Consider the following 27450-nt stretch of genomic DNA (forward strand, 5'->3'; position numbering starts at 1 on the left):
ACTGTACCCCGGAACACGTGACAAATAAGGTGCCATATCTTAACACACTTGACTTACTTCTACAGAAAATCCGTAGAATACTTTAAAATCACCGGCTGTTAATTTAATGGAGAAAACGTAATGGACGGGGCTCTGTTATATCTCACCTGCTTGAACTAGTCTGTCATCCTCCTCTGTTTCGCGATAACTTTTCTGCTGCGATTGCAAAATCCTGTGTTGCAAAGTTGCCCGCTCCTGTTCCGTCCGTAACAGCTGAGAGCGCAAATCATCTATCTAAATTCACAGATAAGACTCAGTGGATCAGTAGAGCATTACCATTTTTGCATTTCATATCTTTTCAACATGCAAGTGTTTTCTGTGTTAAGTGGTAAACGTGTCTAGCAGTTCAATGGAAAGAAAATCGGCCGGAAAGTTTGATACCTTGAATCGTAAACGATGGCAAGATAAATAGAAAAATTATCAGGCAGTCCTTCAGAAAGAGATCTGAGTATACATGTCAGTACAAAGAGAGACAATGTGAGACAGTAAATCGTGATCCAAACAAAGCTAACAATGGCTAGACAATGCCGGAAATTTAAGCAAGTCAAGCAGCATCTATAGAGAAAGAATCTGAATGAATGTTTCAGGTTAATTTCCAGCATCTACAGCTTTTCTGTCACTGCATACAAATTACTGTATTCCCAAAGATTGGCCTCTGTAAAATTGCCCCTAATGTGCAGGGAGTAGATGCAAAAGTGGGATAACATATAACTAGTGTGAACAAATGGTCGATGGTCAGTTTGGACTCTGTGGAGCCGATGGGCCTGTTGCAGGTTCCAGAACCAGGGATCACAGTTTAGGAATAAGGGGTAGGCCATTTAGAAAGGAGATGAGGAAAAAACGTTTTCACCCAGAGTTGTGAATCTGTTGAATTCTCTGCCTCAGAAGGCAGTGGAGGCCAATTCTCTGGATGCTTTCAAGAGAGAGTTGGATAGAGCTCTTAAAGATAGCGGAGTCAAGGGATATGGGGAGAAGGCAGGAACGGGGTACCGATTGTGGATGATCAGCCGTGATCACAGTGAATGGCGGTGCTGGTGCGAAGGGCTGAATGGCCTCCTCCTGCACCTATTGTTTATTGTCTGTTGCCATGCTGCATCTCTTAATTTAACTATTAAGTTAAGTCTGAGGAAGGGTCTCGACCCAAAACATCACCCATTCCCTCTCTCCTAGATGCTGCCTGGCCTGCGGTTACTCCAGCATTTTGTGATACCTTCGATTTGTACCAGCATCTGCAGTCATTTTCCTACACTATCTTAATTTAACTAAACACTGGAAACTCATCTCCCATCCTCAATTTCCCCATTTCCCTCATATCCCCTCTCTTTTCCCTCATATCCCCTCTCTTTTCCCTCATATCCCCTCTCTTTTCCCTCATATCCCCTCTCTTTTCCCTCATATCCCCTCTCTTTTCCCTCATATCCCCTCTCTTTTCCCTCATATCCCCTCTCTTTTCCCTCATATCCCCTCTTTTCACCTATATCTCTCCCTCCGACTTTACATTTCACATCTCTTCTGACACACTCTTGTCTCCTTTTCCCCTTCAGCCTTTGTCACTCAATTCACCCATTTGCCAATCACTCAACCCCTCACCAGTGTCCAGCTATCACTTGCCAGTCTTTGTTCCACCACCACATCTCTTTTCCAGTTTTCTCCCCCACCTCCTCCAATCAGTCTGAAGACAATAGACAATAGGTGCAGGAGGAGGCCATTCGGCCCTTCGAGCCAGCACCGCCATTCAATGTGATCATGGCTGATCATTCTCAATCAGTACCCCGTTCCTGCCTTCTCCCCATACCCCATGACTCCGCTTTCCTTAAGAGCTCTATCTAGCTCTCTCTTGAATGCATTCAGAGAATTGGCCTCCACTGCCTTCTGAGGCAGAGAATTCCACAGATTCACAACTCTCTGACTGAAAAGGTTTTTCCTCATCTCCGTTCTAAATGGCCTACTCCTTATTCTTAAACTGTGGCCCCTTGTTCTGGACTCCCCCAACATTGGGAACATGTTTCCTGCCTCTAACGTGTCCAACCCCTTAATAATCTTATACTTTTTGATAAGATCTCCTCTCATCCTTCTAAATTCCAGTGTATACAAGCCTAGTCGCTCCAGTCTTTCAACATATGACAGTCAGAAGGGTCCCTGGGAATCTATTCTTTGGAGCGCAGGAGGATGAGGGCTGATCTTATAGAGTTGTATAAGATCATGAGAGGAATAGATCGGATAGATGCACAGAGTCTCTTGATCAGAGTAGGTGAAACGAGGACCATAGGTTTAATGAAGGGGAAAAGATTTAATAGAAATCTGCGGGGTAACTTTTTTTCACACAGAGGGTGGTGGGTGTATGAAACAAGCTGCCAGAGGAGGTAGTTGAGGCTGGGACTATCCCACTGTTTAAGAAACAGTTAGACAGGTACATGGATAGAACAGATTTGGCGGGATATGGGCAGGTGGGACTAGTGTTGCTGGGACATATTGGCCGGCGTGGGCAAGTTGGGCCGAAGGGCCTGTTTGCACGTTGTATCACTCTATGACTACGACCTGAAATATCTCCTGCTCATTCCCCCCCCACAGATGCTGCCTGACCCGCCGAGTTCCTCCAGCACTTTGTATTTTGCTCAAGATTCTAGCATTTGCAGTTCCTCGAGTCTCCAAAACATATTCTCAGCTCACCAAAGTCACAAGGAGCTGACTTTGCCACCAGCTACGGCGAGTAAATGACAATAAACTCTACTGATATTTTTTAAAAAGTGCACCACAACACTGCTTGAAACGTCCACGTTTTTTTCCCTCAAGAACAGGTCTGTGATAAATCATAATTCAGAGCACGACGTGTGATAAATCATCATTATTGGCAGAATGTGGTAGAGCAATTACCATATGAATATGTATAACACGCTCATTTCTAAACTTTTCCGAATTCTGATAAGAGTCCAATGACACAAAGCATTAGGCCAACGCGATCTCCTGATTGCTAAACACTTTAACTCACCCTCCCAATCCCATACTGAACTTTCTGTCCTGGGCCTCCTCCATGGTCAGAGCGAGGCCAAACACAAAATGGAGGAAACAGCACCTCATATTTCGCTTGGTCAGCTTACACCCCAGCGGTATGAATATTGATTTCGAGTCCAAGAGTGATACAGTGCGGAAACAGGCCCATCGGCCCAACTTGCCCACACCGGCCAACATGTCCCAGCTACGCTAGTCCCAACTGCCAGCATTTGGTCCATATCCCTCCAAACCTGTCCTATCCATGTACCTTGGGATAGTCCCAGCCTCTACTACCTCCTCTGGCAGCTTGTTCCATACAAACACCACCTTTTGTGTAAAAAGGTTACTCCTCAGATTCCTCTTAAATCATTTCCCCTTCACTTTAAACCTATGTCCCCATGTCCTCGTTTCACCTTCTCTGGGCAAGAGGCTCTGTGCATCCTCCCGATCTATTCCTCTCATAATTTTATACACCTCTATAAGATCAGCCCTCATCCTCCTGCGCTCCAGGGAATAGAGTCCCAGCCTACTCAACCTCTGCCTATAGCTCAGACCCTCTAGTCTTGACAACATCCTCGTAAATCTTTTCTGTACCCTTTCCAGCTTGACAACGCCTTTCCTATAACATGGTGCCCAGAACTGAACACAATACTCTAAATGTGGCCTCATAACTCATACAACTGTAACATGACCTCCCAACTTCTACTTTCTTACTCTAATTTCTCTAACTTCGAGACCCAAGCATCAAATCAGTCCGAAGAAGGGTCTCGACCCGAAACATCACCTATTCCTACTCTCCTGAGATGCTGCCTGACCCGCTGAGTTACTCCAGCATTTTGCGCCTATCTTGGGTGTAAACCAGCATCATAGTCCCAGCCTACACAGACACAAAACATTAGCTCTGTTTCTCTCTGCCTAGGAGCTTGATTTCGATTTCATGGGAGAGTCACCAAGAACCAGAATCTCGTTTAGTTTAGTTTAGAGATACAGCGCGGAAACAGGCCCTTTCGGCCCACCGGGTCCGTGCTGACCAGCGATCCCTGCACATTAACACTATCCTATACCCACTGGGGACAATTTTTGCATTTACCAAGCCAATTAACCTACAAACCTGTACGTCTTTGGAGTGTGGGAGGAAACCGAAGAACGTACAAACTCCGTACAGACAGCACCCGTAGTTGGGATGGAACCCGAGTCTCCGGCGCTGCATTCGCTGTTAGGCAGCAACTACACCGCTGCGCCACCGTGCCGCCCATCAAGTAGATCACCAAAAAAATATTTTAAAAAGACACAAAGTGCCAGAGTAACTCAGTGAGTCAGGCAGCATCTCTGGCATTTCTATGTTCAATGATCCACTATTCAGTCCTTCCTTCTGAGGTTCATGGCCACAGACATTTATGTCAAAAAACAACTATGATAGTTGTCATTCCCCATTATAATCAGCAGATGGCCAAGCCATGTATTTGGACAGTAAATTTATGCACAACATAAATTTAGGGCGGCACGGTGGTGCAGCGCTAGAGTTGCTGCCTCACTGCGCCAGACACCCGGGTTTGAACCTGATTACGGCTGCTGCCTGTGCGCAGTATTTCACGTTCTCCCTGTGACCACGTGGGTTTTCTCCGGGTGCTCCGGTTTCCTCCCACACTCCAAGGTCGTGCATGTTTGTAGGTTAATTGGCTTCGATAAATTGTCCCTAGTGTCTCGGATAGAACTAGTGTACGGGTGGGTGATCGCTGGTCAGCGCAGACTCTGTGGGCTGAAGTGTTCCACACTGTATCTCTAAAGTGCGGAGACAAGGAAAAACCTTTTACAGTCAGAGAGTTGTGAATCTGTGGAATTCTCTGCCTCAGAGGGCAGCGGAGGCCAATTCTCTGAATGCATTCAAGTGAGAGCTGGATAGAGCTCTTAAGGATAGCGGAGTCAGGGGGTATGGGGAGAAGGCAGGAACGGGGTACTGATTGAGAATGATCAGCCATGATCACATTGAATGGCGGTGCTGGCTCGAAGGGCCGAATGGCCTACTCCTGCACATATTGTCTATTGTCTAAACTAAAAGATATTTGAATAAAGATGCGCAGCTTGGTAGTTTAATTGGCTTCATTTAAAAAAAAGTTAAATTGTCCCTAGTGTGTAGGATAGTGCTAGTGTACGGGGTGATGGTAGGTCGGTGCAGGCTTGGTGGGCCATAAGGCCTGCTTTCATCCTGTATCTCTAAACTAAACTAAACATATTCAATAGCTGGCATCAATGCATTTCCGCTCACCGATCCTCTGCAACGGCAGGCACACTCAGAATGCAGAAGTAAAATGGGAAAATGGCAGGGGAAGAATAAAAATGTCATTAAAAGGTACTTTAACATAAAAGGTGATCTTCTCCAGCAATGCAGTGCAGTTGGAATCGGTTACAATAAGAACAGACACCTCATGGCATTGATTGTGATTTTTAAATGGATACACAATAAACCTTGAGGTGCGTCACAGTAATTGCAATAATTCTGGACAAACAAGACAAAGGTCAGGCACTCAATGCCGTTATGACAGCGAAATAAAGTTCAATTAATTAAGTAACTGAGAACACAATAACAGATTTTATGGGTGCCATAGAGAAGCCCTTCTGTCAGCATCATCCGACACCACAGCTAATTTGTGCACAGCTGTTCACCACAAAACACAATGTCATTTGAGTGTTTGTCTTTTCTGAAAACTTTATTTTTTAAACGAGGCAGCAAGTTTAAATTGGGCTACAGACAAACTGGGTTTGTCTCAGTTTAACTTCTCATCTGAAAGGTGTCCTCTCGCACAGTATAGCACTGTACACTGTTGTCGGTTTAGACATCGTGCTTGGGTTCAGCGGGTAGTCCATAGAGCTCAGAGGACCATCGGAACACAGCTACCAGCCTTGGAGGGCATCTACAACACACGATGCCTCAGAAAAGCCACCAGCATCCACAAAGACTCTTCACACCCCTGCAACAGTCTGTTCGAACACGTTCCATCGGGCAGACGATACAAGGCCTTCTACGCCCGTACCTCCAGACTCAGGAACAGCTTCATCCCCAGGGCCATAGCTGCTATGAACCGGTCCTGCTGAGCCGGATGGTCACATCGCACAGAGAACCGGCACAGATCTACTTGCACTTTATTCTGTTTTAAAACTGTTACAATTTGTTCCGTTGGGTTGTTCTGGTTTAAATTAATACTGACTAGCTAATTCATTTATTGCATCGTATGGGAGGCGCATTCCCAATCTCGTTGTACCCTGTACAATGACAATAAAGATATATTGTATTGTATTGTATTGTATTGTTCTGTGGGGAAACTTAAACCAATGCCTTTTAATGTTTGGAGGTTCAGAACAAGCAATAGACACAGATGTAGAAGGTGAATAGTGAAAAAGGACCTACTTTAATTGGTAGCAAGTAGTCAGCTGTAATATGTTATCGAAACATCTTATCGAAACATATAAGATTATTAAAGGGTTGGACACGTTAGAGGCAGGAAACATGTTCCCAATGTTGGGGGAGTCCAGAACCAGGGGCCACAGTTTAAGAATAAGGGGTAGGCCATTTAGAACGGAGATGAGGAAAAACATTTTCAGTCAGAGAGTTATAAATCTGTGGAACTCTCTGCTTCAGAAGGCAGTGGAGGCCAATTCTCTAAGTGCATTCAAGAGAGAGCTTGATAGAGCTCTTAAGGATAGCGGAGTCAGGGGGTATGGGGAGAAGGCAGGAACGGGGTACTGTTTGAGAATGATCAGCCATGATCACATTGAATGGTGGTGCTGGCTCGAGGGGCCGAATGGCCTACTCCTGCACCTATTGTCTATTGTCTATGTTGGTTTAAACATTAGCCAAAACCAGATGCTCTGAAGCCCAACTTATAGAGGTAGATGGAGAGAGAGAGCAGCGTACAAACAGGCCATTTGGACCATGGAGTCTGCACCGACCAGCGATCACCCCGTACACTAATACTATCCTACACACACTAGAGACAATTTACAGTTTTACCGAAGGCAATTAACCTACAATCCCGTATGTATATCCCGTAAGGATAGAAAATTGGTTGACAGACAGAAAGCAAAGAGTGGGGATAAATGGGTCCCTTTCAGAATGGCAGGCAGTGACTAGTGGGGTACCGCAAGGCTCGAAGCTGGGACCACAGCAATTTACAATGTACATCAATGACTTGGATGAAGGGATTAAAAGTAACATTAGCAAATTTGCAAATGATACAAAGCTGGGTGGCAGTGTGAACTGCGAGGAAGATGCTATGAGGTTGCAGGGTGACTTGGACAGGTTGTGTGAGTGGGCGGATGGATGCATGGCAGATGCAGTTTAATATGGATAAGTGTGAGGTTATCCACATTGGTGGTAAGAATAGGAAGGCAGATTGTTATCTGAATGGTGTCAAGTTAGGAAAAGGGAACGTACAACGAGATCTGGGTGTCCTAGTGCATCAGTCACTGAAAGGAAGCATGCAGGTACAGCAGGCAGTGAAGAAAGCCAATGGAATGTTGGCCTTCATAACAAGAGGAGCTGAGTATAGGAGCAAAGAGGTCCTTCTGCAGTTGTACAGGGCCCTAGTGTGCAGTTTTGGTCTCCAAATTTGAGGAAGGATATTCTTGCTATTGAGGGCGTGCAGCGTAGGTTTACTAGATTAATTCCCGGAATGGCGGGACTGTCATATGTTGAAAGACTGGAGCGACTAGGCTTGTATAGAATTTAGAAGGATGAGAGGGGATCTTATCGAAATGTATAAGATTATTACGGGGTTGGACACGTTAGAGGCAGGAAACATGTTCCCAATGTTGGGGAAGTCCAGAACCAGGGGCCACAGTTTACGATTAAGGGGTAGGGCATTTAGAACGGAGATGAGGAAAAACTTTTTCAGTCAGAAAGTTGTGAATCTGTGGAATTCTCTGCCTCAGATGGCAGTGGAGGCCAATTCTCTGAATGCATTCAAGAGAGAGCTAGATAGAGCTCTTAAGGATAGCGGAGTCAGGGGGTAAGGGGAGAAGGCAGGAACGGGGTACTGATTGAGAATGATCAGCTATGATCACATTGAATGGCGGTGCTGGATCGAAGAGCCGAATGGCCTACTCCTGCACCTATTGTCTATTGTCTTTAGAGTGTGGGAGGAAACCGGCGTGCCCGGAGAAAACCCACGCAATCGCAAGGACAATGTACAAACTCCGAACGGACAAGCCACAGTGAAGATCGAACCTGGGTCGCTGGCACTGTAAGGCAGCAGCTCTGTCACTGTGCCACCCATCTTGAAGCAAAGGCCAAATTGGTTCCTAGAATGAGGCCATTCAGTCCAGTGTACCTATGCTGGCTCACAGGGCAACAATTAGTCTCATTCTCCTTACATCCTTGTACTCCTCCAACTTATGCTCCTTAACACATGCCCATCAACTCCCATTTGATACTATTAACCTACACTATGGTAATTTGCACTGACTAATTAACTTAATGCTAAATAACTCCTTAAGAGCTGCATGAAGATGGTTAACATCAGAACAATATCTCCACAATTTGCAGCGTTGAGCAGAGGGGATAGAGCACTGTGGATGGCTCAATTGTAATCATGTGTAGTCTTTCCGCTGACTGGTTAGCCGGCAACAATAGCTCTTCACTCAGTTTCAGATTAGTTTATTGTCAGATGTACCGAGGCACAGTGAAAAGCTTTTGCTGCTGAACCTCGGTCCACGTGACAATAAACTAAAGTAAACAAAGGGGAAGATACAGAGTGCAGAATTATTTCCCACACCCGGCATTTCATCCTTTGCTCTATCTATTGTACTTGAGTTTGGAATGATTGCATCTATGCATGGTATATCTGATCTGTGTAGGAAAGAACTAGCAGATTATTAAGCAGTTGGACACGCTAGAGGCAGGAAACATGTTCCCGATGTTGGGGGAGTCCAGAACCAGGGGCCACAGTTTAAGAATAAGGGGTAGGCCATTTAGAACGGAGATGAGGAAAAACATTTTCAGTCAGAGCGTTGTGAATCTGTGGAATTCTCTGCCTCAGAAGGCAGTGGAGGCCAATTCTCTGAATGCATTCAAGAGAGAGCTAGATAGAGCTCTTAAGGATAGCGGAGTCAGGGGGCATGGGGAGAAGGCAGGAACGGGGTACTGATTGAGAATGATCAGCCATGATCACATTGAATGGCGGTGCTGGCTCGAAGGGCCGAATGGCCTACTCCTGCACCTATTGTCTATTGTCTAACTGCAGATGCTGGTTTAAATAGAAGATAAGACACAAAATGCTGGAGTAATTCAGCGGGACAGGCAGCATCTCTGGAGAGAAGGAATGGGTGACATTTCGAGTCGAGACCCTTCGTCGGACTGATCTGTTTGGACAGCATGCAAAACAAGGCTTTTCACTGTGCCTCGGTACGTGCAACGATAATGAACGTACACCTAACTAACAGCCAAAGATTCAGAAGAGGTTCCACGATACAAAGAGCACCTGAGAATGAGCTAAAATAAAAGAGACTTTCTTCGCAGTTGTCACTTAATTAGGAACGGTGCATTACACACCTGACCGGCCAGCGTCTCCCGACCTCCTTCTGATTGATCCAGCCTTCGTCGTGTACGGCTGAGCTCGTGCTCAATCTTAAACAGAACAAAAAGAAAAGATCAGCATCCACGCCAATTGAATGTAATCACTGTGCTCAGAACAATACTCCATGATGCTCAAACGTGATTGAAGGCGTGTACCTGACCCACCCGGTTGCCCAACACTTAAGTCAGAGGGTGGTGAATCTGTGGAATTCATTGCCACAGAAGGTTGTGGAGGCCAAGTCAGTGGATATTTTTAAGGCAGAGATAGATAGATTCTTGATTAGTATGGGTGTCAGAGGTTATGGGGAGAAGGCAGAAGAATGGGGTTAGGAGGGAGAGATAGATCAGCCATGATTGAATGGCAGACTAAACTTGATGGGCCGAATTGCCTAATTCTATTCCTATTTCTTATGACCGTATGGATTCCTCCTCCCATTCCCATACTTTCTGTCCTGGGCTTCCTTCACTATCAGTGACGCCCAACGCAAATTGGAGGAACAGCACCTAATATTTCGCTTGGGCAGCTTACAACCCAGTGGGAAGACTCTTGGTTTCTCTAACTTCAGGTAACCCTTGCATCCCTCTCTCCGTCCCCTAACGTAGTCGTCATGCTAGTTTCACTGTCGTCCTGTTGAGTTTCAAGTCAAGTCAAGTCAAATTTATTTGTCACATACACATACACGATGTGCAGTGAAATGAAAGTGGCAATGCCTGCGGGTTGTGCACAAAAAGAATTACAGTTACAGCATATAAATAAAGTTAATAAGTTACTATTAGTGTCGACAAAAATTTAGTCTCCGGGGTTATAAAAGTTGACAGTCCTGATGGCCTGTGGGAAAAAGCTCCGTCTCATCCTCTCCGTTTTCACAGCGTGACAGCGGAGACGTTTGCCTGACCGTAGCATCTGGAACAGTCCGTTGCTGGGGTGGCAGGGGTCCCTCATGATCTTGCTTGCTCTGGATCTGCACCTCCTGATGTATAGGTCCTGCAGGGGGACGAGTGTAGTTCCCATGCTGCGTTCTGCCGAACGCACTACTCTCTGCAGGGCCATCCTGTCCTGGGCAGAGCTGTTCCCAAACCAGACTGTAATGTTGCCGGACAGGATGCTCTCTACAGCCCCAGAGTAGAAGCAATGAAGGATCCTCAGAGACATTCTGAATTTCCTCAGTTGTCTAAGGTGGTAAGGGCGCTGCTTAGCCTTACCCACCAGTGCGGCAATGTGTGTTGCCCACGTCAGATCCTCTGCGATGCGGACTCCAAGTATTTAAAATTGCTCACCCTATCCACAATAGACCCATTTATCTCCAGTGGCGTGTACGTCCTTGGATGTTTAGCCCTTCTGAAGTCCACAATCAGCTCCTTTGTTTTAGTGACATTCAAGAGGAGGCTATTGTCCTGGCACCAGAGTGCCAGATCAGCCACCTCCTCCCGGTAGGCCTTCTCATCGTTGTTGGAGATCCGGCCCACCACCACAGTGGTATTTCACTGTCTGTATTACTCTGAATGCATTCAAGAGAGAGCTGGATAGAGCTCTTAAGGATAGCGGAGTCAGGGGGTATGGGGAGAAGGCAGGAACGGGGTACTGATTGAGAATGATCAGCCATGATCACATTGAATGGCGGTGCTGGCTCGAAGGGCCGAATGGCCTCCTCCTGCACCTATTGTCTATTGTCTATTGTTATCACCTGCCCCACAGTCAACATGGACCATTGTACGGGTGTCAATGTTTGTGGGGAGAAGGCAGGAGAATGGGGTTATGAGGGAGAGATGGATCAGCCAAGATGGGCCGATTGGCTTAATTCTGCTCCTATCACTTATGATCTTATGAATCTGTGGAGTTCTCTGCCTCAGAGGGCAGTGGAGGCCGATTCTCTGAATACATTCAAGAGAGAGCTAGATAGAGCTCTTAAGGATAGTGGAGTCAGGGGGTATGGGGAGAAAGCAGGAACGGGGTACTGATTGAGAATGATCAGCCATGATCACATTGAATGGCGGTGCTGGCTCGAAGGGCCGAATGGCCTACTCCTGCACCTATTGTCTATTGTCTATTGTCTATTATTGGATCCACCTTTCATTGATCATCGTTGCTTTGTGCATATCTTTCATTCATTTGTTCTATTTACCTTCTATATCACTCGTTTCCCTCTCTCCTAACTCTCAATCTGAAGAAGGGTCTCGACCCGAAGTGTCACCTATTCCTTTTCTCTAGAGATGCTGCCCGACTCGCTGAGTTACTCCAGCTTTTTGTGCTCATCCTTCTTCCTTAGGGTTACTGGCCTCAATGAAATATTCCGGGGAATTGTTGGTACTCAAACGATTGATGTCTTTAACGGAATCCGTGCATTTCAGATCGCAGACCTTTGTGTTTTATAAAGCAGTCGCCCAGCAGAATACTCACACAGAATAGGGAGCATTTACTTCTTAACAGGGTATCCAAAGGGTTTTCAAAAATCTGTTCTTTGAACACAAGTGATACCAAGAGACAATAGACAATAGACAATAGGTGCAGGAGGAGGCCAATCGGCCCTTCGAGCCAGCACCAACATTCAATGTGATCATGGCTGATCATTCTCAATCAGTACCCCGTTCCTGCCTTCTCCCCATACCCCCTGACTCCGCTATCCTTAAGAGCTCTATCTAGCTCACTCGAATGCATTCAGAGAATTGGCCTCCACTGCCTTCTGAGGCAGAGAATTCCACAGATTTACAACTCTCTGACTGAAAAAGTTTTTCCTCATCTCCGTTCTAAATGGCCTACCCCTTATTCTTAAACTGTGGCCCCTGGTTCTGGACTCTGTGGCCCCTGGTTCCCAACATTGGGAACATGTTTCCTGCCTCTAACGTGTCCAACCCCTTAATAATCTTATATGTTTCTAAATTCCAGTGTATACAAGCCTAGTCGCTCCAGTCTTTCAACATACGACAGTCCCGCCATTCCGGGAATTAACCTAGTAAACCTACGCTGCACGCCCACAACAGCAAGAATATCCTTCCACAAATTCGGCTACATTTAGAACTCACCAGGAGAGAAAGAACCAACTTCAAACTGTGCAGAGTCAATGGACATTTTAAAACATTAACGTTTTAATCTAAATACAACCTGTTCTGGTTGTGGAGAATTCATCTGCAGCTGAGAAGCTCTGCTAGACCACTTTAGAGGGCATTAATTGTCAACCAATTAATGAGCTAAAATCTCATTCAAGCATGATGAAAATCAGTGTAATGTGCTTCTGTATTGCCAGTGATAAGTTTCAGGGGAGGCTAACATGATCCTTTCCCTGCAGATATGGGTTTGAATGAATGATTCAGCAAAGTGCCTCCCTTGTTTATTGACTGGAAAGGGTCTGTATGAATTGAGTTCATGTAGCTCCAACACACTTATGCGCTAATGATAAAGCCATCCCAGACACACAATTAAATCCCCAACATGCACAATGTGCAAAATGTCAGTGGTAAGGTGATGCTTTTCATCTGGAAGTTGCAGGGAATGTGCAACGGTCACATTTTACTCATCTGCACTCATTCAATTTGAACTCACAGCATGTCACAATGTTCACAGAGTCATTCAGCACAGAAACAGACCCTTTGGCCCAGCTTTCTCATGCCGACCAAGATGTTGCACCAATACCACCTGCCTGCATTATTTGGTCCACATCTCTCCAAACCTTTTCTATCCTTGTACCTGTCAAAAATGGCCATTAAATGTTGAGGAAGGAACTACAGATACTGGATTATACTGAAGATAATAATAATAATAATAATAATAATGCATTACATTTATATAGCGTTTTTCATACACTCAAAGACGCTTTACAGGGATTTAAAGAACATAGGGAAGTGAATAAATAGATAAATAAGTAAACGAACAGAGAAAGGAGACAGAAGGTGAGGTGACCTTCAGTGGTTGAAGGCAGTACTGAACAGGTGAGACTTCAGTGATGTTTTGAATGTGGTGAGTGAGGAGGAGTCTCTGACGGTTTGGGGTAGTGAGTTCCATAGGGTGGGAGCAGCAATGGAGAAAGCTAGACACAGCGATGGAGAAAGATAGACACAAAAGTCAGCGGGTCATACAGCATCTCTGGAGAGAAGGAATTGGTGAAGTTTCGGGTGGAGACCCTTCTTCGGGCACTTTGTATATTAAATGTTGTTATAGTAGCCGCTTCAACTACCTCCTCTGGCAGCTCATTCCATATACCCACCACTCTCTGTGTGAAAAAGTTGCTCCTCAGTTTCCTATTAAATTTCCCCCCTAAACCTATGTCCTCTGGTTCTTGTTTCCCCTACCCAGGTAAAAGACTCTGTGCATCTACACTATCTATTCACCTCATGATCCTATACACCTCCAATTCATAAGTCCATAAGACATAGGAGCAGAGGTAAGCCATTCGGCCCATCGACTCTACTCCATCATTCAAGCGTGGCAGATCTATCTTTCCCTCTCAACCCCATCTTCCTCCCAATAACCCATGACACCCTTACCAAACAAGTATCTGTCAACCTCCACCTTAAAATAATCCAATGACTTGGCCTCCACAGCCGCCCGTGGCAATGAATTCCACAGTTTCATACAAACCGACAAACATAGAAACATAGAAAATAGGTGCAGGAGGAGGCCATTTGACCCTTCAGGCCAGCACTGCCATTCATTATGATAGACAATAGACAATAGGTGCAAGAGGAGGCCATTCGGCCCTGCGAGCCAGCACCGCCATTCAATGTGATCATGACTGATCATTCTCAATCAGTACCCCGTTCCTGCCTTCTCCCCATACCCCCTGACTCCGCTATTCCTAAGAGCTCTGTCTAGCTCTCTCTTGAATGCATTCAGAGAATTGGCCTCCACTGCCTTCTTTGGCAAAGAATTCCACAAATTCACAACTCTCTGAGTGAAAAAGTTTTTTTCTCATCTCAGTTTTAAATGGCCTCCCCTTTATTCTTAGACTGTGTGGCCCCTGGTTCTGGACTCCCCCAACATTGGGAACATTTTTCCTGCATCTAGCTTGTCCAGTCCTTTTATAATTTTAAACGTTTCTATAAGATCCTCTTCTCATCCTTCTAAATTCCAGAAGGATTTCACCGCCCTCTGACTAAATAAATTCCTCCTCATCTCCTTTCTAAAGGTGCGTCATTTCATTCTGAGGCTGCGCCCTCTAGTTCTAGACTCTCCCACTAGTGGAAACCTCCTCTCCCACATCCACCCTATCCAGTCCTTACACTATTCGGTAAATTCATAAAACATCTGCCATTTTCAAAGTATTTGGGCAGTGGTATTTTTGTTGATACTTTTCTGATTTCCCCCAAGAACAATGTTATTTGAGCAACTGGAATCAATTCTGACTTGCAGTCAATGCTTATGCACTCAAGCAGCTTTAGGCAGGGACAGATGCCAGGTTAAAGGCATAAATCCAAATGGTGCTCTCAGAAACACACCATTTTGCACTCAGCTTCACAGAAACCATACCTTGCAATCAAATTCATCACTGAACGCTATCGAGTCATAGAGTCGTACAGTGCTGAAACAGGCCCTTCGGCCAAACTTCCCCACACTGGCCAACATGTCCCATCTACACCAGCCCCATCTGCCTGTGTTTGGCCCACATCCCTCTGAACCTGCCCTATCCATGTACCTGTCCAAATGTTTCTTAAACATTGCGCTCCTTCCTACCTGCCTCAACTACCTCCTCTGGCAGCTCGTTTCATACACCCACCACCCACTGTGTGAAAACATTATCCCTCAGGTTCCTATTAAATCTTTCCCCCCCCTCACCTTAAACCTGTGTCCTCTGGTTCTTGATTCCCCTCCTCTACCAAGAGACTGTACATCTACTCGATCTATTCCTCTCATGATTTTGTACACCTCTATAAGATCACCCCTCATCCTCCAGTGCTCCAAGGAATAGAGTCCGAGCCTGCTTAACCCTCTAGCTCAGGCCCCAGAGTCCTGGCAACATCCCAAAACATGATGTTACAGTTATTGCACAGCGGACAACAATCACCATAGAAAGGTTTGACGAGTCAGTGCAGGTGTGATTTAACAATGTGATGTATTCATTACTACCAGTCAAATGTCATTCAATGTATTCACGGTTAAAACTGGGATAAAATTCGTCACAGTTCAAGAATAAGTGGTAGTCCATTTAGGACTGAGATGAGGAAAAACTTCTTCACCCAGAGTTATGAATCTGTGGAATTCTCTGCCACAGAAGGCAGTGAAGGCCAATTCACTGGATGTTTTCAAGAGAGTTAGATTTAGCTCTTAGGGCCAAAGGAACCAAAGGATATGGGGAAAAAGCAGGAACGGGGTACTAATTTTAGATGATCAGCCATGATCATATTGAATGGCGCTGCTGGCTCGGAGGGCCGAATGGCGTACTCCTGCACCTATTGTTTCTACGTTTCTATGTTTCTGTTTCATTCCTCATTTAGAGGGGGGTTTTTTCTGTTTTTAATTTACTTTCCCTCACATTTTCCTCCAATACTTTATTCCCCGTTGCCAATTCTGAGCCTTATCTAGATGCGAATTCAACATTTTTAATTTAGATTTCCTTCTCAGTATTTATGCTATTAATTTCGTCAATAATTTGATTGGCTTGACACATTCAGTTTAGCTCCCTGATCTTCAGTTTTCAATGCTGATGTTATCAGCTCACACTTTCAATAACTTGCCATTTAAAATCCTCAATGTGCGGGGGAATTGTCTAATTAATGGTGGACTTGTTCTATTAATTCTTTAAGCAGATTATGGACCGATGCGTTCTATTTTACTCTGATTTTTAAATTCAGATGAAACAAGTGGCATAATAACGACGGTCCCTCTAGTGATTTTACATTATTGCTGTTTGTTCATTTGTGGAAGAGAAGCAGCATAATATCACCACTTTAATATTCCACGTACATTCACCCATTGAGGAAGCTTAATAACTTCAAAGATCCATTAGCACAAAAAACAACATTTTATTTAAACACAATACTCAAAAGCACATTTTTTCCCTGGTAATTCTGCAATTGTGATCTAATTGCCTGTATTTGAAAAGAACCCATTCTTTATAATCTATATATAAACGATGCAGATGTGCCCAAGTACAGTAATTATATCAGAGATTGCAACTTGTACAATGTGTTCTTTGGAATCAACAGAATTACATTAAAAGAGTAGAATTGCTGGATGAATCATTGGTGAATCATAAACCATGACAATACATTTACACTGCACCCATTACAAAACACCACAGGTGATCGCTAAACTTCCCATATTAATCATAAATTTACAACAATTTGAACTTAGAAACTCTTATCACTGTTTGCCATGTCACAGGTAGGAGTTGGTCTTGGCATCATGTTCGACACAGACATTGTGGGGTGAAGGGCCTGTTCCTGTGCTGTCCTGTTCTACGATCTATGTTAAGTTCATAAGTTCATAAGTGATGGGAGCAGAATTACACCACTCGCCCCATCGAGTCTATTCTGCCATTCAATCGTGGCTGATCTATCTTTCCCTCTCAATCCCATTCTCCTGCCATCTCCCCTTTAAAAAATGTTCATTTTAAAATTAACAAGTCGTTATTGCTGAACCATGATTTGAAATTATAATTTTATAATTTTATACTTCTTGTAGAGACATATAAAATTATAAAAGGACTGGACAAACCAGATGCAGGAAAAATGTTCCCAATGTTGGGGAAGTCCAGAACCAGGGGACACAGTCTAAGAATAAAGGGGAGGCCATTTAAAACTGAGATGAGAAGAAACGTTTTCACCCAGAGAGTTGTGAATTTGTGAAATTCTCTGCCACAGAAGGCAGTGAAGGCCAATTCAATGGTTGAATTTAAAAGAGAGTTAGATAGAACTCTAGGGGCTAGTGGAATCAAGGGATATGGGGAGAAGGCAGGCACAGGTTACTGATTGTGGATGATCAGCCATGATCACAATGAATGGCGGTGCTGGCTCCAAGGGCCAAATGGCCTCCTCCTGCACCTATTTTCTATGTTTTTATGTTTCAATGTTTCTATGAAATTAATTGGTTTAATGGTTTTTACCAGAAAACAAACTGTTGGAGAAACTCAATGATAGGTGACTTCTTTGGAGGCAGAGAGATGGTCGAACACTGACGCAGGGTCTCGATCCAAATTAGTGACTGTCCCTCCAATCCCTTTGCCTTCATAGATGCTGTCTGACCTGCTGACCAGGTCATCCAGCGATTTCACACCCTTTAACACCCTTAGTAATCAAGAATCTGTCAATCTCCACCTTAAAAATAACCAAGGACTTGGCCTCCACAGCCATCTGTGGCAATGTATTCCACAGATTCACCACCCTCTGACTGAAGAAATTCCTTAACAAAGAGAAGATTAATATTTGCAGCTTGACATCACTGAGAAAGGAATACAGGACTGTGCCACACAAGACCAGCCCTTAGAAAATATGCTCATTTAGCTGTATTTGAGAAGTGTTATTTCCTTCGTAAGTCGCGCAAGCCTGTTCAATATTTTTAAAACAGAGATTAATAAATCAAACATCAAGTAAAGTTTAACTGACTGTAGGATATGTTTCAGTATCATAAATTTTCAATGAGAGGTTGCCAGGTTTGAAGTGCTAGTTATTCAGCATGCTTTGGGTTCATTTAATAGTAATGAACCTCCGAGGGCAGCCATCGATGCTAACAATATGCAAAGCAACACGCCTTAGAGCTTGCAGCTGCACGTTCACCCAAACTTGCAGACCCCATGCATCTTCACCCCAGTTCTCAAAATTCCAGGGAAGGTGTCACAAGACACTCCGGTGTCTTTCAAATGAATTCAAATCGAAACCAAGGCCATCAAATCAAAGATAGCAGTTTCCCCAAAAACAGCATCTTAAATTCTCCAAAGATATACACAAAATGCTGGAGTAACTCCGCGCGACAGGCAGAGCATCACTGGAGGGAAGGAATGGGTGACGTTTCGGGTCGAGAAATTCTCCACTACTTTTATTGGGGGAGTCTAACTGGTTTAAAAAAAAAAGTTATCAGAGGCACATAAGACTGCAAATCTGGACCCCAAAAAAGCATGAATAGAGTGAATGTGGAGAGAATGCTTCCACTACAGGGAGAGTCTAGGATCAGAGGCCATAGCCGCAGAATAAGGGGTACCTTTAGAAAGGAGATGAGGAGGATTTTTTTTTAGTCAGAGGGTGGTGTATCTGTGGAATTCATTGCCACAGAAGGCTGTGGAGGTCAAGTCAATGGATATTTTTAAGGCAGAGATTGACAGATTCTTGTTCAGGAAGGAGGTCAAGGGTTATGGGGAGAAGGTAACAGAATGGGGTTGAGAAGGAAAGGTAGATCAGCCATGATTGAATGTCAGAGTAGCCGTGATCGACTGAATGGCCTAATTCTGCTCCTAGAACTTACGAAGTTATGAAGTCGTTAGTTGAACTCAGCATGTCAGATAGCATTTATGAAGGCAAGGATCAGAGGGATAGTCATTTACTACAAGCCCACCGACTCGCACAGCTATCTGGACTACACTTCTTCCCACCCGGTCCCCTGCAAAAAGTCTATCCCCTACTCCCAATTCCTCCGTCTACGCCGCATCTGCGCCCGGGATGAGGTGTTTCAGACTAGGGCTTCCGAGATGTCCTCGTTTTTCAGAAAACGGGGCTTCCCCTCCTCCATTATAGATGAGGCTCACTAGGGTCTCTTCTACATCCCGCAGCTCCGCTCTTGCTCCCCCTCCCCCCACTCGCAACAAGGACAGGATCCCCCTCGTTCTCACCTTCCACCCCACCAGCCAGCGGATCCAACATATCATCCACCAACATTTCCGTCACCTACAACAGGACCCCACCACTGGCCATATCTTCCCATCCCATCCCCTCCCCTCTCTGCGTTCCGCAGAGACCGTTCCCTCCGCAACTCCCTGGTCCACTCGTCCCTTCCTACCCAAACCACCCTAACCCCGGGCACTTTCCCTTGCAACCGCACGAGATGCAACACCTGTCCCTTTACCTCCCCCCTCAACTCCATCAAAGGACCCAAACAGTCTTTCCAGGTGAGACAGAGGTTCACCTGCACCTCCTCCAACCTCATCTATTGCATCCGCTGCTCTAGATGTCAACTTATTTATATCGGCGAAACCAAGCGCAGGCTCGGCGATCGCTTCGCTGAACACCTGCGCTCGGTCCGCATTAACGCAACTGATCTCCCGGTGGCCCAGCACTTTAACTCCCCCTCCCATTCCCAGTCTGACCTCTCTGTCATGGGCCTCCTCCAGTGCCATAGTGAGGCCCGCCGGAAATTGGAGGAGCAGCACCTCATATTTCGCCTGGGCAGTTTGCGGCCCGGCGGTATGAACGTCGACTTCTCCAACTTCAGATAGCTCCTCTGTCCCTCCCTTCCCCTCCTCCTTCCCAGATGTCCCTCTGTCTTCCTGTCTCCACCTATGTCCTTCCTTTGTCCCACCCCCGACATCAGTCTGAAGAAGGGTCTCGACCTGAAACGTCACCCATTCCTTCTCTCCCGAGATGCTGCCTGACCTGCTGAGTTACTCCAGCATTTTGTGAATAGAGGGATAGTCATGACCCTTCTTCACGCTGAGAGTCAGGGGAAAGGGAAACAAGAGATAGAGAAGACAAATAGAACAAATTAATGAAAGATATGCAAAAAGCAGTATGAATAGTAATTTATCACCAGCTGTATAAATATTGATTTCTCTCTAGCGGTATGAATATTGACTTCTCTAACTTCAAGTAACCCTTGCATCCCCTCTCTCTCCGTCCCTTGCTCTCACTAGTCGTCGTACTAGTTTCACTGACGTCCTGTTAAGTTTCACTCTCTGTATAACTCGTTATCATCACCTACCCTACAGCCAACAACAGACCATTGTGGGCTCCACCTTTCCTTGATCATCGTTGCATTTTGCACATCCTTCATTCATTTGTTCTATTAACTACATCTCTCGTTTCCCTTTCCCCTGACTCTCAGTTTGAAGAAGGGTCTCGACCCGAAACGCCACCTATTCCTTCTCTCCAGAGATGTTGCCTGACCCACTGAGTTACTCCAGCTTTTTGTGTCTACCTTGGGGGGGAAAAAAAGTAGTGAATTCACTGTTGTCCTTTGGATAGAAAACCTGGCACCCATCTAGTCCAAACTAAACGGCACTCCAGTCCCCTGTACATAGTTTCACACACACAATGGCCTCATGGAAAAAGAATCAATGGGTAATAAATGCTGCCTTGTTAGTGGCAACAACATTCCGGCAACCAACTTGTGAAGCTGTCACTGGAGGATTTAACATGCTGATTGAGGTCGATGCAAGAGGGCTATTTCACCAAACGAAGCAGGTAACAATATTAAGGCTTGTAAAATCTGGTATTAGAAAACAATTAATAAATGCAGGGTAGGGAATAGTTGCAGCAAAGGCAGATGAGGTTATTGATGAGCTCGTTCAAAAAGGAAGCTTGGTGTCAAATGTTGTTGGTAATCCTTCCTTATGAATTCCAGAGGGATGTTATACTTTATTAAAGGCATTATACAAATGCAAGTAATTGTTGCTCTGTGTTAGCAGAGCTGATGCTTGGCTATTCTTTATTTTCATTCTCTAGATGATTTAAATTAACAGGGTGTTTAAATTATACATGTACACTCAACTCTTTTCTATGGTCTTCTGAAACCAATTATCAATTTCACTAAATATACTTGAATAAAATTATACAGTATAATTCACTTCTTATGATAGTTTTGGAGGAGTTAGTTTGGAAGAGTACTCTGCAGACAATGGATATTTTTAAGGGTGAGTTTCCTCCCACCCTTCAAAGACGTACAAGGTTTGTAGGCTAACTGGCTTCGGTAAAATTGTAAATTGTCCCTCGAGTGTGTGGGATAGTGTTAGTGACGGTGCGGACTCTTTAGGCCGAGGGGCCTGTTTCTGCGCTTTATCTCTACACCAAAAAACTAAAAACTGCTCCAATTACCTTATGGTAAAAGTTCAAACCGATGCAGATTTGAGGCTTTTAATAATAATAATAATAATAATAAATGTTATTTGTCATATGTAGGTTGGCACAGGGTCAACGGTACAATGAAATGTATTTGACAAGACAACGGGTCACCTCAGCAGTAATAGTCCAAGGATAAATAAGATTTTTTTAAAATGACATTAGTAAGGTAAAAAGACAATATTAAAAATAATCAACATATATGATTTGAAATGTGTTTATGAGTTCAGAAGCCTGATGGCCTGATGGTAGAAACTGTTCTTAAGTGTGGTGGTACGGGCAGCTCTACTCCTGTATCCTTTGGGATACTCCTTTGGGTAAGAGAACCAAGTAGGATAAGCAGAAGAACATGCTTTAACCACAGTGAGTGGAATTCGCTGCTTACCAGAGGGGTGGAAGCCACAGGGGACAGAATTGAATGGATTACTCCACAGAGCGCTGGCATGGGCTCAAAAGGGCCAAATGACCACCTTCTGTGCCGTAATGACTGTGAGATGCTGTGAAGCAGACACAGAATTTAAGTTTGTCGTGCAGTGCGTAAATCACAGGCAGTAGAGTGCAGAAAACACTCGTGCTTTTCCTACTTATACATGGTACGACCACATCTGGTATTAAACATTTCCTTCCCCATAATACTACCAGGGGAAGCAGCGGAAAATCCCTGCAAATCTTTTCAAAAATATCATGACTTCCTTTGGCACATCAAGCCAGGAGACAATGCATTATTCCAGCTAATAACAATTTATCCTCTATAATTCAAACATGACCTCATTTCAGAAACCAGGTAATGTTCCATTCAAAGGACTCCAGCTTAATCTATTCCCGCATCCAACTTAACTACTTTTGGCGTGTGGTTATTTAGGTCCCCCAAACACGGCAGTCAATTCATGCACTGCAAGGTCCAGCAAGCAACAGAGAAGATGAATGACCAGTCAATTGGTTCTGTTTGCTGCTCTTGGCTGTAAGAGTAATTTCAGGAAACAACCACCCTCTTCCAATGTTGTCACCTGGAGCTTCGGTTCAATACCTCATCTGAAAGGCTGCGCCTCTGATAATGCAATGCTCCCATACAGAAGGCTGTTGAGGCCATGTCAATGGATATTTTTAAGGCAGTGATTGATAGATAGTTGTATAGTACGGGTGTGGCCCCGTAGCAGAAGCGTCCACGTCGCGGGGCTGGAAACTGGAAGTGTCCTGAGCTAATTCGGCTACCACCATCATCTATTGTACAAGTGATGGCTCCCACTGATTGGCGCCGGAAGCTTGCACCCTTTTCAGGACGGACGATGACAGTGATGTAACATTTGAAACATAGATGATGGACACGAAAGAAGAAGAAGAAGTACGGGTGTCAGGGGTTATGGAGAGATGGCAGGAGAATGGGGTTGAGAGGGGAAGATAGATCGGCCATGATTGAATGGCGGAGTAGACTTGATGGGTCAAATGGCCTAATCTGCTCCTATCACTTATGAACATATATGCCTGGAGTAAAGGGACAAGTTAATTTTCATGTAATGTTCATCAAATGGTCTGTTCCTAGGCTGTAAAATTATGCGAATAATGTACAGCCTTCTCTGAAAATCATGTTTGCTATTCAAGATACTTAAAAAGGCATGGGGCAGTTCGGTGGTGCAGCAGTAGAGTTGCTGCCACACAGCGCCAGAGGCCCGGGTTTCATCCTGACTACGGGTGCTGTCTGTACAGAGTTTGTACGTTCTCCCCGTGATCGCTTGGGATGTTTTCAAGAGAGAGTTAGATAGAGATCTTAGAGCTAACGGAATCAAGGGATATGGGGAGAATGCAGGAAGGGGGTACTGATTTTGGATGATCAGCCATGATCACATTGAATGGCGGGCGGTGCTGGCTCCAAGGGCCGAATGGCCTACTCCTGCACCTATTTCTATGTTTCTACGGTTTCCCACCGCACTCCAAGGACGTGCAAGATTGTAGGTTAAATGGCCTCTGTAAATTGTCCCTCGTGCATAGAATAGTGTTGGTGATCGATGGTCGGCGTGATCTCGGTGGACCGAAGGGCCTGTTTCCGCGCTGTTAAAAGAAAGTCCCTAAACGAAAGTCTAAAATAAGTCTATAAAACTATTCCTCAGCCAGAAAGATGCGATCAGACAAAATATCTTACCAGGGACTTTTCTTCTTCGGATTTTGAAAGTTTACTCTTCATCCCTTCCACTTCCTCGGTCTTATCCCGTTTCTTCATCTCCTTTTTAAAAGAAATCGCAAAAGCTTATACTTCAAATATGACAAAGTCCAAATATCAAACAGAGTGACCCTTAAAAGGGAAGCAAAAATTGGGAGAGAAGAGAACAGTTTCTGTTCCAACGTTTTGATGGCTGGTACGAGCGTGGTACGAAGATTAGCAGGGCTTCTACAGGTTTGCACAAAGCAAAATGGAATATATTTGCAGCCTGCACGGCATTGCAGAGGCTGAAAAGAAACAAATTCTATTGTTTTTTTTGTTTTTTTTAGATTTACAGAGCGGAAACAGGCCCTTCGGCCCACTGAGTCCGCGACGCCCAACGATCCCCGCACACTAACACTATCCTACACACACTAGGGACAATTTTTACATATTACCCAGTCAATTAACCTACAAACCTGTACATCTTTGAAGTGTTGGAGGAAACCGAAGATCTCGGAGAAAACCCACGCAGGTCACGGGGTGAACGTACAAACTCCGTACAGACGGCGCCCATAGTCAGGATCGAACCCGAGTCTCCGGCGCTGCATTCGCTGTAAGGCGGCAACTCTACCGCTGCGCCACCGTGCCGCCCCTACGTATTGTAGTATCATATTGATATCACATAGTATCATATCATTCTTGCTATGGAGGGCGTGCAGCGTAGGTTCACTAGGTTAATTCCCGGAATGGCGGGACTGTCGTATGTTGAAAGGCTGGAGCGATTGGGCTTGTATACACTGGAATTTAGAAGGATGAGGGGGGATCTTATTGAAACATATAAGATAATTAGGGGATTGGACACATTAGAGGCAGGAAACATGTTCCCAATGTTGGGGGAGTCCAGAACAAGGGGCCACAGTTTAAGAATAAGGGGTAGGCCATTTAGAACGGAGATGAGGAAGAACTTTTTCAGTCAGAGAGTGGTGAAGGTTTGGAATTCTCTGCCTCAGAAGGCAGTGGAGGCCAGTTCGTTGGATGCTTTCAAGAGAGCTGGATAGAGCTCTTAAGGATAGCGGAGTGAGGGGGTATGGGGAGAAGGCAGGAACGGGGTACTGATTGAGAATGATCAGCCATGATCGCATTGAATGGCGGTGCTGGCTCGAAGGGCTGAATGGCCTACTCCTTCACCTATTGTCTATTGTCATAAGGAGATCAGGTCATAGGTGATAGGAGCAGAATTAGGCTATTCGGCTATTCGCACCTGGAGTACTGTGTGCAGTTTTGGTCTCCAAATTTGAGGAAGGATATTCTTGCTATTGAGGGCGTGCAGCGTAGGTTTACTAGGTTAATTCTCGGAATGGCGGGACTGTCCTATGTTGAAAGACTGGAGCGACTAGGTTTGTATACACTGGAATTTAGAAGGATGAGAGGGGATCTTATCAAAACGTATAAGATTATTAAGGGGTTGGACATGTTAGAGGCAGGAAACATGTTCCCAATGTTGGGGGAGTCCAGAACCAGGGGCCACAGTTTAAGAATAAGGGGTAGGCCATTTAGAACAGAGATGAGGAAAAACTTTTTTAGTCAGAGAGTTGTGAATCTGTGGAATTCTCTGCCTCGGAGGGCAGTGGAGGCCAATTCTCTGAATACATTCAAGAGAGAGCTAGATAGAGCTCTTAAGGATAGCGGAGTCAGGGGGTATGGGGAGAAAGCAGGAACGGGGTACTGATTGAGAATGATCAGCCATGATCACATTGAATGGCGGTGCTGGCTCGAAGGGCCGAATGGCCTACTCCTGCACCTATTGTCTATTGTCTATTGTCTAAGTCTACTCCACCATTCAATCATGGCAGATCTATCTCTCCCTACTAATCCCATTCTCCTGCCTTCTCCCCATAACCCCCGACACCTGTACTAATCAAGAATCAATCTATCTCTGCCTTAAAAATATCCATTGACTTGGCCTCCACAGCCTTCTGTGGCAAAGACCTCTGCAGATTCACCACCCTCTGACTAAAGAAATTCCTTCTCATCTCCTTCCTAAAAGAACGTCCTTTAATTCTGATGCTATGACCTCTAGTCCTAGACTCTCCCACTAGTGGAAATATCCTCTCCACATCCACTCTATCCAAGACCTTCACTATTCGGCAAGTTTCAATGAGGTCCCCCCTCATTCTTCTAAACTCCAGCGAGTACAGGCCCAGTGCCGACAAAGGCTCATCATAAGTTAACCCACTCATTCCTGGCATCATTCTTGTAAACCTCCTCTGAACCCTCTCCAGGGCCAGCACATCCTTCCTCAGATATGGTGCCCAAAACTGCTCACTACCGCTCCAAATGCGGCCTGACCAGCACCCTATAGAGCCTCTTCGTTTACTTGTGATTGAATTCCACAATACCACAAGATCTATAAATACATGAGCAATATTTCATACTAAGTTGCCTGCGTAAAGGATATTGGCCTCTCAAAACATTTAAAGCTAAGAAGGGATGCCAGATGTACTGATCTGAGTCATGTGCCGAGAATTTAGCAGTGGCAGATAGCGACACAGTCAATTGCAGCACAAGATGGAGGTGGAGAGGAGCTGGGTCTCTGCTTTGAAACATCAAGCTGGGCCAGAGCATGGAGATTATCACCAATAGCAAGGATGTCGTGTGTTGACTTTAAACAGAACAATCAGGATTTCTGTGCTAAATGCCCAGCAAGATATTGTGCTGCGGAGGTGGTCAAGTCAAGTTTATTTGTGTAGCACATTTAAAAACAACCCACGTTGACCAAAGTGCTGTGCATCAGTTCAGGTACTAAGAAACGAACATTCAATGGCACACAAACATAACAGCACATACATAAACAGTTCACAGCGCCCCCTCAGAGGGCCTCAAACGCTAGGGAGTAGAAATAGGTTTTGAGCCTGGACTTAAAGGAGTGGATGGAGGGGGCAGTTCTGATGGGGAGAGGGATGCTGTTCCACAGTCTAGGAGCTGCAACCGCAAAAGCGCGGTCATCTAAATAAACTTGACACTGTCATTAATAATACACTGAGATTCATAACAGGCTGCACAAATGTAACACAAAGCCCATACTTGCTGAACTCTTGGACATCAAATGGGAGATGCGAATAATGAAGGTAGAAAAAATGGCATACTCGCTATCTCAATTGACTTGAGCAGGGGGGTGCGTAAGTGATGTAAAAGCCAATGAACTGCTTGAACATAGAGTCATAGAGTAGGGAAGCAAGCCTTTTGGCACAAGATAGAGACAAAATGCAGGAGTAACTCAGCGGGTCAGGCAGCATCTCTGGAGAGAAGGAATCGGTGATGTTTCGGGTCAAGACCCTTCTTCAGACACTTTTGGCACAACTTGTTCACACCAACCAAGATGTGCCATCTATGCTAGTTCCATTTGCCTGCGTTTGGCCGAGATCCCTCTAAACCTTTTCTAACCATGTACTTGTCCAAGTGTCTTTTAAATGCTGTTATAACATATAACATATAACATATAACAACTACAGCATGGAAACAGGCCTGTCCGGCCCTACCAGTCCACGCCGACCATTCTCCCTGACCTAGTCTCATCTACCTGCACTCAGACCATAACCCTCCAATCCCCTCCTATCCATATACCTATCCAATTTACTCTTAAATAATAAAATCGAGCCAGCCTCCACCACTTCCACCGGAAGCCCATTCCATACAGCCACAACCCTCTGAGTAAAGAAGTTCCCCCTCATGTTACCCC

At 45.0% G+C, this 27450-nt stretch overlaps 1 protein-coding gene across 2 annotated transcripts in view; it reads right to left on the minus strand.

Moving 5' to 3' along the window:
• The window catches only part of cep128 (centrosomal protein 128), a 351185-nt gene that overhangs the window by 269582 nt on the left and 54153 nt on the right, over positions 1–27450 (minus strand). For both annotated transcript variants that reach the window (XM_078406913.1, XM_078406912.1), the window contains exons 9-11: positions 23712–23792; positions 9578–9652; positions 147–273 (exon numbers count right to left, since the gene is read on the minus strand). In XM_078406913.1, coding sequence (XP_078263039.1) covers positions 147–273; positions 9578–9652; positions 23712–23792 — 283 coding nt within the window. The remainder of the gene's footprint in view (positions 1–146; positions 274–9577; positions 9653–23711; positions 23793–27450) is intronic.

The sequence above is a fragment of the Rhinoraja longicauda genome, chromosome 10, assembly GCF_053455715.1.
Source record: "Rhinoraja longicauda isolate Sanriku21f chromosome 10, sRhiLon1.1, whole genome shotgun sequence".
Lineage (NCBI taxonomy): Eukaryota > Metazoa > Chordata > Chondrichthyes > Rajiformes > Arhynchobatidae > Rhinoraja > Rhinoraja longicauda.